This window comes from Electrona antarctica, assembly GCF_951216825.1.
Source record: "Electrona antarctica genome assembly, chromosome: 18".
Lineage (NCBI taxonomy): Eukaryota > Metazoa > Chordata > Actinopteri > Myctophiformes > Myctophidae > Electrona > Electrona antarctica.
Window position 1 is genome coordinate 37,083,332 of NC_136799.1, and position 10,601 is coordinate 37,093,932.

At 42.1% G+C, this 10,601-nt stretch overlaps 1 protein-coding gene across 1 annotated transcript; it reads left to right on the forward strand.

Annotated features, from left to right (window-relative positions):
- Positions 1-1,844: 1,844 nt before the first annotated feature.
- On the forward strand, positions 1,845-9,655 carry actc1b (actin alpha cardiac muscle 1b). Its single transcript, XM_079528242.1, has 9 exons — positions 1,845-1,860; positions 3,938-4,088; positions 4,488-4,616; positions 5,065-5,175; positions 5,840-5,924; positions 6,288-6,449; positions 7,048-7,239; positions 7,786-7,967; positions 9,405-9,655. Exons 2-9 carry the CDS (start codon positions 3,960-3,962, stop codon positions 9,546-9,548), a joined length of 1,134 nt encoding a protein of 377 aa, XP_079384368.1. The 5' UTR covers positions 1,845-1,860; positions 3,938-3,959; the 3' UTR covers positions 9,549-9,655.
- Positions 9,656-10,601: the final 946 nt, after the last annotated feature.

Genomic DNA, 10,601 nt, shown 5'->3' on the forward strand with positions numbered 1-10,601 from the left:
AACTCTGAAAGTGCACATGCACATCAAACCACATCGACGCTTATACGTGTCCATTTGACAGATTCCGCTAACGGCAGAATCGAATAGGTTCCCAGATTGACAATGGGATAAATTAATCCATTGAGACCTGGAACGCATCCATGTCACGTTAGCGTTTAACCACATTAACCATTAACCCATTTTGGGGCGGAAACCCCTTTTGGTGTTTTAAACATTGTTATAATTTAGCTATTGAAAAATAGCAGATCTACAAGCTCATAGCGCGCCACCGAGTGGCGCGCTATGAACTTGTAGATCTGCTATTTTTGAAAAATCGTTAAAATGTGCCTCAAATCTTTCCGAAAATTGTCATGATTTAGAAAACTTTTTTTATTTTATTTCGACGTCAGGCCTGAATGGGTTAACACTAAGCAGGGACGGATTAACCCCCACGAGGGCCCCTGTGCCGATAATGTGTTGGGCCCCCCATAGCGTGCATGCACGCAATTTTCATCACTTTTCCCTTAATTTAACACAATCAACGGCAGGAGCCCTTGTCAGGGCCTCAAACCCAGTACAACACGGTCCCTGTGAGCCAAGGGCCCCTGGACGCCAGCCACACCGACCCAATGGCTAATTTGGCCCTATAGCCTCGGAAACCCAGACGTTTTTATTTCCAGGGAGAAAAAAAAGTCTAGGTCCGAGTCCACTTCATATTGGCAAAGAGTAGCGCAAACGTCGATCACTCTCTGCTGATTTCTGATCGTCTGCACCTTTGTTAAATTGACACACGTGCACACCCGTACACACACACACACACACACTCCTCTCTCTGTCGCTCTAAGTAATTAGTCTCATGTCCAGCAGCTGCGCACAGTTTCTGCCGGCAGGCCGGGAGCTGCCTATGCCATAGAAAGCATAGGTGAGTTCCAGGCTAATTTGGCCCTGACACTAAGGATGTGTGTGCATGTGAAGTTCTTCATTAGCCCACATTCTGTTAATGCTTACCGGTTTATCATTGATGCCTATGCCTGTATATGTTCTGTAGTATAAACAAACTAGACATTATTATTAATATTACTTTGGAGACTAGAATTGATACAGAACTTTGTGGCAATGCATTGTTGTGAGTTGTTTTTGGAACTTCCACCTTTATGACGATCACTGTAAAGTAAAATCCTTTAATGTAAAACGAAATAGACCTGCAAGAGTTAATACAGTTAAACTGACACTTGGTATTGTGTTTGTAGAAATCTAAATCCATTGTAATTTAATCAAAAGTGAGTACACAGTAAAAACTCTTAGTTACTCAAAAGTATTGGCATCAAAATATACTTAAAGTACCAAAGTAAAAGTATTCTTTGAAAGTAGCAGATCTATACAAGCTCACACAACACATGTTGTGAGCTTGTAGTCGTAGATTGTCTGAATTAGTTTTGTAATAATAATCAATCTACAAAGTACCTAAAGTTTTCAAATAATAGTGGAGTAAAGGTAAAATATTTGCCTTTGACATGTATAGGCCTATACTGGAGGTGAATGATTGAAAATGATTGAAAATTAATTACAGAACTTGAGTAAATGTACTTAGTTACTTTCCACCACTGTTTTTGACTGAACTGCCTTCCATTGAAGCATCTCTCCATGTTAGAGGAGTGTCCCATGTATCTCTCTGTGTGGGATGAGGCCGACGCCTCCTTTTCTGGCATGTTGCTTTTTGCTGCCAGCTCTTATTTGGACTTGTGTGAACCCTAAGCCCCGCCCCTGGTCCCTAAGCCCCGCCCCTGGTCCTTGGTCCCTGGCTGAGCATTATTTAAGAGCTCCAGCCTCTCCCTCCCTCCTCGTCTCAGTGGAAGCATCAGTCTCCTCCAGCATAACTTGGTGAGTACATTTCACAACTTGTTTCTATGGGAGAACATGGCATTTTTACTTTGTCACATTTTATCTGTTACAAATGGTAACAGCTACTTCCTGTGGTCCCCACCTGCGTTGGATTTAACAATTGAGTATTAGAGCAATGGATGGATGTTGTGATTTCAACAGCTTTAGAGAATATTTCTTTCATGTACTGTAGTAATGGATTACTAGTTGCAATCATGGAACAGTGGAGTCGTGCTGCTTACAGTTGGAGGCCATCGATATTGTCCTTTTCTTTTTGCTGAGGTTTGCGTGATCTGCGCAAAAGGACATTTAACCCATTTTGGGCGGGAACCCCTTTTGGTGTTTTAAACATTGTTATAATTTAGCTATTGAAAAATAGCAGATCTACAAGCTCATAGCGCGCCACCGAGTGGCGCGCTACGAGCTTGTAGGTCTGCTATTTTTGAAAAATCGTGAAAATATTTATTTCAGAAAACTGGAGGATTTAGAAGGATTTTTTTAAATTTTGAGGTCAGGCCTAAATGGGTCAAATGATAAGGGACAATATCGGTGGCACCCAACTGTAGATGTAAGCAGCACGATTGAACAGCTATGAGCAACATAAGAGACATTTCCGTTGATCTGTTCTATTGTGATTACGATGTAGGCATTTAGCACACACGCTTATGCAGAGTGACTTCCAAGTGCAAAATCATAGTAAATGGCATGAACTCTAGTCAACAAATATCAGGGTAGTCACTAAAGTATAGAGCAGTGCAAAGGGAACAATGTTTTGCTTCAATGAGTTAATTTCTACAGGTCAGATCAGCTTGTGAATGAGATGGCTTTTTGTAAACAATTAAGTCACAAATGATGAACATCATTGACTTGCACACATTTATATAATGAACGAAGCTATTGGGCAGCTTTTGTCGGTGAGACATGTAGGCCAATTAAACAAACATGCCACCATGTGCTGACAGCTGCGGTACTGGCCTGGATCTGACACGGGTTCTTAAACCTGAAATAACTGCGGTAGATAAAGGCTCTGCGGGGGTTCCATGTGTCGCTTGTTTCACCCTCTTTAGGTACAGTGTGTGTGTGAGAGGAGGGGGGCGGGGGTGTAGACCCTAAAATAGATCACAGGTCTTTGCCTTGTGTCTGTCTGTTATGCCCCTTTTTGGTGATACCTCAGCAACACTGAGATCCCAGGAACCATCATGACTGTAGAGAGATATGCTATCAGTAGTTGTGCCGCAAGGTTAGCACCAGAATAACATCCAAAGGCATGTCTAATTAGCACTCTATACATAGCATCCATTCAAGTGGCTTGCATTATAGTGTTTGCAAGTGATAATTCTCTCGGAATAGCTTTGAGACAGACGTGGCAACATTTCAAACAGCCCTCTCGATCACAGGGTGAATACCTATGAATGTTATATGGTTATGTCACCTTCCTGGATATAACAAATCCAGTGGCTTCATTGTGGCATTTCACCAATGCGCTTCAGTGATGAAGGGGTCTGTGATTTTTCACTTTGAAGGGCCTTCCGTGCTGTGCTTACAACAAGAGTGCAAGGAATGTTTGGAGTCAAGAACCCTTTTATAGTTTACAGTGGTTTTCCACCAGTGGTCCGGGGACCACCAGTGGTCCTTGAGGGGGTTCCAGGTGGCCCCCAGCTAAATAATGGATAGCTGGTAACCAAATAGACCTGTAAGGGGTCAATTATTGTTAAACATCTGCATTACTAAATTTACAATGTTTGCCTGCATGTTATCTCTCGTATGGTACCACAACAATACAACATGGAATTGTGGACAAAATCTTATCCAATGATATCTATATAAGTATATATGTGGTCCGTGGCTCAAATAGCGAATAAATAATGGGCCTTGATATGAAAAGGGTTGAAAACCACAGATTTAGAATGTTTATGTGGTCTCCATTTGCATGAAATGTGTGGATTATGTGTCCGAAGTGGAGGAAAACAAAAACATTGCATTAATTTGGGGTTGGGGAATCACTGGTTTAGACAGCTGCCGCTCAACACTCACCTCGACACCAATCTCACCATCTGTCCTCCCAATCCCATACCAGACCATAGCAATACAGCCTAACCATGTGTGACGATGACGAGACCACCGCACTGGTGTGCGACAACGGCTCTGGCTTGGTCAAGGCTGGCTTCGCCGGTGATGACGCTCCCCGCGCTGTCTTCCCTTCCATTGTTGGAAGGCCCCGCCATCAGGTACAGTGCACTCTGCTGTTTTTGGGCGGTGCCTAACTGCTCCAATGAACAGCCATGTCTGTCTGTATGTGTCTCTATGTATGTAGGCCTATGTCTCTATGTATGTATAAGTTTCCATGTATGTCTGAGTACGGACGGCTACAATACCGCTGGGTGACTTAAAGTGGCACTGTTGAGCAGCGTGGCCGTGTGTCTCTATGTATGTCCCTATGTGTGTTTAGCCAGCGCACGCACGCACGCACGCACGCACGCACGCGCACACACACACACACACACACGTGATTTCTTTTTTTTTGGAAAGAAATAACTAGCAGACCAAGCCAAGAGCATTTTCCTGGCTTCTTCCATCTCCAAAGCGGTCAACTAAGCTCTCCACTCTCTCTCTCTCGCCTTCTCCAGGGTGTGATGGTGGGTATGGGTCAGAAGGACAGCTACGTAGGTGATGAGGCTCAGAGCAAGAGGGGTATCCTGACCCTGAAGTACCCCATCGAGCACGGCATCATCACCAACTGGGACGATATGGAGAAGGTATGTATGTGCAAAAGGCACAGCCTCTTCCAAACTAACTAGCAGATGTACAAGTTGGCAGTGTTGAAGTGACGCGCTGTGAGCTCGTAGATCAACCTTTTTTTATATCCGATGCTAAACTCTAAAATGAATCTAAAACATAAAAAAGCTAAACTTTTCATGAATTAAAAAGAAGTTCAATTCAATAATTTCATAAAGAAAAATCTAAGATGCCATGAATTAGAAGACAAATGTTTGAGAAGTAGTGAGAATAGCTGATCGCGGCGTGAAGCGACGCGTTGTGAGCTTGTAGATCCGCTGTTTTCACTACTTTGGGCAAACATCTAAATCTCTCTTTTGGGTCACATGCATAAAACGTTTGGGAACCACTGGGTTAACAGATGAATTTCGGTAGCCTGCTTGTCATTTATTCACTGAAGGAATGTTTATTGCGTCTCCTCCATGTCAGATCTGGCACCACACCTTCTACAACGAGCTGCGTGTGGCTCCAGAGGAGCACCCCACCCTCCTCACTGAGGCCCCCCTGAACCCCAAAGCCAACAGAGAGAAGATGACCCAGGTAAAGCAACCACATCGTCCGCCTCATAATCCCTCGCTTTTGAGCGGTGCACACCAATGACTGGCCGGCCGTGTGTGTCTGTTGTCTGTCCGTCTGGGGGATGACCAGCTGCAATACCACTGGGCGACCTAAAGTGGCACTGTTGAGCAGACCAAAGGGCCACACACACTGAGAAGCACAACTATAACAATAAAAGTATAACTAACATTTAAAATTGTACCGTACAGTACAGTAACTATATCACAATAAAAGTATAGTTGCACCTCTCAGTTCACACTGTGATTTTAGCACTGTCCTCGGCTAAAGACATTCTTAGTCGACTAACGGTAAAAGGAATTTGTGGACCGGTTTAGTTAATTTAATCAGCAAATCTGTAAAACTGTAATCCTGCAGAACAGCCTTTTCAAGTTGGCGAGGTTTAGAAATGTACATTCCAGTGTTGATTTCACAAACCATTGGCCTATAGACGAGTTGAATTGCACTTTACAAGAAATATTTCATTCGGCATGGGAACAAATACGCACTATGAGGGGGGCAGCACGACTAATTTTAGCCGTCGTGTCTAACTTGTTTTCTTGCGGTTTGTTGCCAGCGGTTGCCGGTTGGCCCGTGAGTCTATAGTTTGGTACATGCTTCCACTGATTTTCCTCGCTCTGTGTTGCAGATCATGTTTGAGACCTTCAACGTTCCTGCCATGTATGTGGCCATCCAGGCTGTCCTGTCCCTGTACGCCTCTGGTCGTACCACAGGTCAGTGTTCGCACAGCATCTCTCTGCGGCCCACTTCAGCTACACCACATGTACACAGTGTTAAGAGTATGCGGGTGGGGGTAGATCCTGTCTCCTGAAATAGTAGAGCTCCGATACCTATTTATAACCTGTGTAATGCCAGGGCAAGTGTCGAACACACACACTCATCCAGACGAATCGCTGTCTCATTGTCGAGAAGGCATGTGTTAATTCCTCCCTGGCAGGGTCACAAGGAGAATATCCGTCAGGTGTCATCGGCATTGCACGGTTTATGATGTGACAAATGACTTGAAGATAGCGGCCAATTGTCCCTGACATGCTTGCAATACTGAGTAACCCCGGGGCTTATTTGCATGCTTTCAGGTATCGTGCTGGACTCCGGTGATGGTGTAACCCACAATGTCCCCATCTACGAGGGGTATGCTCTGCCCCACGCCATCATGCGTCTGGATCTGGCCGGTCGCGACCTGACCGACTACCTGATGAAGATCCTGACTGAACGTGGCTACTCTTTCGTCACGACTGGTATGCTCAAGACAACTTTGCCTATTATGTACTAGGAATTCATTATTTTGAATGTACAGCACACTCCCATCATATGACAAAGTATATACATCAGTCTGGTCTACAGCAGTGGTTCCCAAACCTTTACAATGTCTTTTTTTTTTTTTTTTGGGACATTTCTTTATTGTTATTTACTATAGTCCTACTAGACCGCAGGAAATTACATCTGGCCACATATTGTTTGTTCTGTGTGTCTGAACAAACACCTGGAACCTAGGGGGCTGTGTGTCGTAGGCTCAATCGTCAGTTTGTCACCTCCTCCTTCACATTCAATAGACCCCGCAATCTTTTGTGGACCGATATAAATTCCTGGGGTCTAGTAGGACTATAGTAAATAATAATAAAGAAATCGTCGTAAAATTTGGTTAAAAAAACATATTTAGACACTTTTTCAATGCTTTTTTTATGTTTTGAAATAATAATAATAATTAGGATTAAAAACGAAATGTATGGAACAAAAAATAAAGGGACTCATGAAAATGTTTCCGCGACCCACAAATGGGTGTTTGGGAAGTCTACAGTTGTCAAAATTCTCACAATGGGAACTTTCACCCCTTAGCCGAGCGTGAGATTGTGCGCGACATCAAGGAGAAGCTGTGCTACGTGGCTCTGGACTTTGAGAACGAGATGGCCACCGCTGCGTCGTCGTCCTCCCTGGAGAAGAGCTACGAGCTGCCCGACGGTCAGGTCATCACCATCGGTAACGAGCGTTTCCGTTGCCCAGAGACCCTCTTCCAGCCTTCCTTCATTGGTGAGTTATGTTTAAATAATAATATGATATTTAACCCACCTGAGGTCGATTCTACAAATGTCTTCTAAATCAGTAGTTCTCAAACTTTTTCCTACCAAGGGACACCCCCCAAAATGCTATATATATTTGGTTCCCAGAAGACTCCCAGAAGAGAAGATCTGTGTTTAAAAAAATACAAACTTAAAATAAAGACATTTCACAAATGTTACCAGATGTGGTGCAGCTAGTGCTGCAAGCTTTTTTTAAAGCCAACGCTAAAATCTAAAATTGCAGTTGCTTTCCCATTATTAATGGGGTTAACATGGCCTTCATGTGAGAATTAAGTTAGTAATTATTGCTCTGTTTTTTATTTCATGTACAGCCCTTTGGGACATTATTTGTGATATTGGGCTATAATAAAATGTGCCTCGACTTGAGATGTCTGAGCATGTGATGAATACAACCTCTTGAATCTGGGCTTTTATCACCTGCCTGGACCGTTTGCCATCTCTCTCCCCATGTTTTTATTTGTCTTTCAAAACTCACCATTTTCTTCTTTCCTGCCAGGTATGGAATCTGCTGGTATCCATGAAACGGCCTACAACAGCATCATGAAGTGTGACATCGACATCCGTAAGGACCTCTATGCCAACAACGTTCTGTCCGGTGGTACCACCATGTACCCTGGTATTGCTGACCGTATGCAGAAGGAGATCACTGCCCTGGCCCCCAGCACCATGAAGATTAAGGTGAGAGCAGCATTAAAACATATAATAAACATATTATACCATAATATAAAGTTATAATTACATATAATGTAACATTATAACACACAAGTACATTTACTCAAGTACTGGACAGTTTTGTGGTACAGTACATGTTCTGTTACTTTATACTCAAATAAATATACATTTAGTTATTTTGCAGATTGACATTATATATAGAATATAATCTAATAAATTAGGGTGTATTATATTGATCCAATATGCCATGCCGCATATCCCTCTTTTACCAGTTGAAACATTAACTAATAGTAAAGTCATGGATCTAAAATGGGCCATTCTTCATGAGATACTTTTGAATAATTGTCGTCATATTTTGAATACAGGACCTTTAGTCATAGAAAGTAACAGAATATTCCTACACTGTGGTGTTTCTACTTTACTGGACACCCCAGGATTCTATAGCCTCTACTTCTTCCCTCTAGCAAATCTCTTCACATAAAATAGCTGTTCTGCAAGCTCAGAGAACATCGCAATGCAACATGTTGTGAGCTTGTAGATTGGCTATTTTCACAGAATGTTTGCCCCAGAATAGGGATGCTAGGGTTTATGTGGTTATAATGTGAGTAGGCTACTAATGTTTAAAGGTTTTGAAAATCTTTGAATATTTTTGAAACATTTTAACAACACAGAAAACGCACAAAACATTTTTAAATGGGTTTCTGCGGCAACAAATTAATTAATTATATATTAATTTGAAACTCACCAATGGGCTAGATGCACAGATGCCATTTTGGAAAGAACTTGGGCCACTTCCCTACTTCCTTCACAGGTGTTCCATTCTGGTCAAACAGAGTCCGGGCATGTTGGCTCACTGGAAACACTCTGCCATCCCAGTGGGCTCCAAATGGCCCCGTATGGGTGTGTAACTCTGAGAGTGTACAAATGGAACCAAATCCATTTGTACACTATCAGAGTTATGGGCGTCCTAGAAATTATAAAGTTTGAGGATCACTGCACACTAAATGGAACAGAGCCTTAATTAGTATTACCATTTACAATTTATTCATTTAGCAGACGCTCTTAATCCAGAGCGATTTACAGTAAAACAAATACAATACAAAAACATGGTAATACCTCATAAGAATTGTCATCATGAATCATACGTAAGCTAAGATATTCAACCTATCAGTTGAATATCTATATAATGATTCTGAAACTATGCTATGCATATATACTATATACACTGTAGTGCTATGTTTACATAAAATGCTATCCAAGTTAGATAAATTGAGCCTTTGCATACGCCTGTAAGAACAAGGTCATCAGGGCTAGGGCAAGTATCTTCGGTAACACCTGTGAAGGAAGTAGGGAAGCGGCCCGGAAGTAGGAAGTGTTATTCTGTGTGCATAGAGCCCGTTGATGTACAAAGTCCTGACCGACGTTTCTCTTGCCTTTTCTCAGATCATCGCTCCTCCTGAGAGGAAGTACTCCGTGTGGATCGGTGGCTCCATCCTGGCTTCTCTGTCCACCTTCCAGCAGATGTGGATCAGCAAGCAGGAGTATGACGAGGCTGGCCCTTCCATTGTCCACAGGAAATGCTTCTAAAAAAAACAATACCAACCTCCCTTGCCTTCACCCATATATTTGTATGTCGTTGTCTACTGTATATACATATTCTATTGTAATAATAAATACAAGTCCTTGTAACAGTATACCCGTTGTTTTTATTGAACAGGAATGTGGCAACATCTCACAAACAAGAATGCAGTAGGCCTATAGTCAGTGGTGTAAAGTAATTTAATTGAGTACAATTTTGAGATATTTGCACTTTACTTGAGCATTTCCAATTCTTATACTTCTACTCCACTATATCTCAGAGGCAAATATTGTACTTTACTCCACTACATTATTTTGAAAACTTTAGTTACTAGATCCAGGCACCTTGGCTGGTAATCCAGTCTGGCAGTTCGACTCCCGATCCCGACGGCCTTCACTGCATGTCACCCCCCCCCCATCTCTCTCCCCATTTCCTGTCAGCCTACTGTCTGTCCCTCCATAAATAAAGGTGAAAGCCACAAAAAAACATAACAAAAAAATTATAATAATACCGGTACATTAACCACATCAGCCCTATATGCATTTTGGCCATTTGAAAATGGAGGATGGCAGATCTGCCATTTTCAAAATATTTTTATATATTTGAAAACTTGAAATGGGACATATTCTGCATAATGAGTACTTTCTACTTTTGGTACTTTAAGTACATTTTGATGCCAATACTTTTGTACTTTTACTCAAGTACATTTTGAATTCCAGAATTGTACTTGTAATGGAGTACTTCTACATTGCAGTATTGATACTTATACTTAAGTAACAATTGAGTACTTTTTCCACCACTGCTGCCCTATGGTACACTACACACGCATGAAAACGGATAGCAAAAAACTAAAAACACTCCTTGGGCTAAAACGGCCATAGCCGTCATCACAAATGTGATGATGTCAGCACATTTGGCTATGGCCGTTTTTAGCCCAATGAGTGTTTTTCTTGCAAAACTAATGCTTTGAATGGATTCAGCAAAATGAAAACCCCCTAGATTGACATGTCACATTATGCTACATAAAGCATGATACATTTTGAAAAATTGCTTAACATATG

Bases quoted from the DNA above. Each gene is read 5' to 3' on its own strand.
- actc1b (XM_079528242.1), top strand. From the start codon at position 3,960: ATGTGTGACGATGACGAGACCACCGCACTGGTGTGCGACAACGGCTCT. The intron at 4,617-5,064 runs GTATGTATGTGC...CCTCCATGTCAG, and splicing joins ACTGGGACGATATGGAGAAG to ATCTGGCACCACACCTTCTA. The intron at 5,176-5,839 runs GTAAAGCAACCA...TCTGTGTTGCAG, and splicing joins ACAGAGAGAAGATGACCCAG to ATCATGTTTGAGACCTTCAA.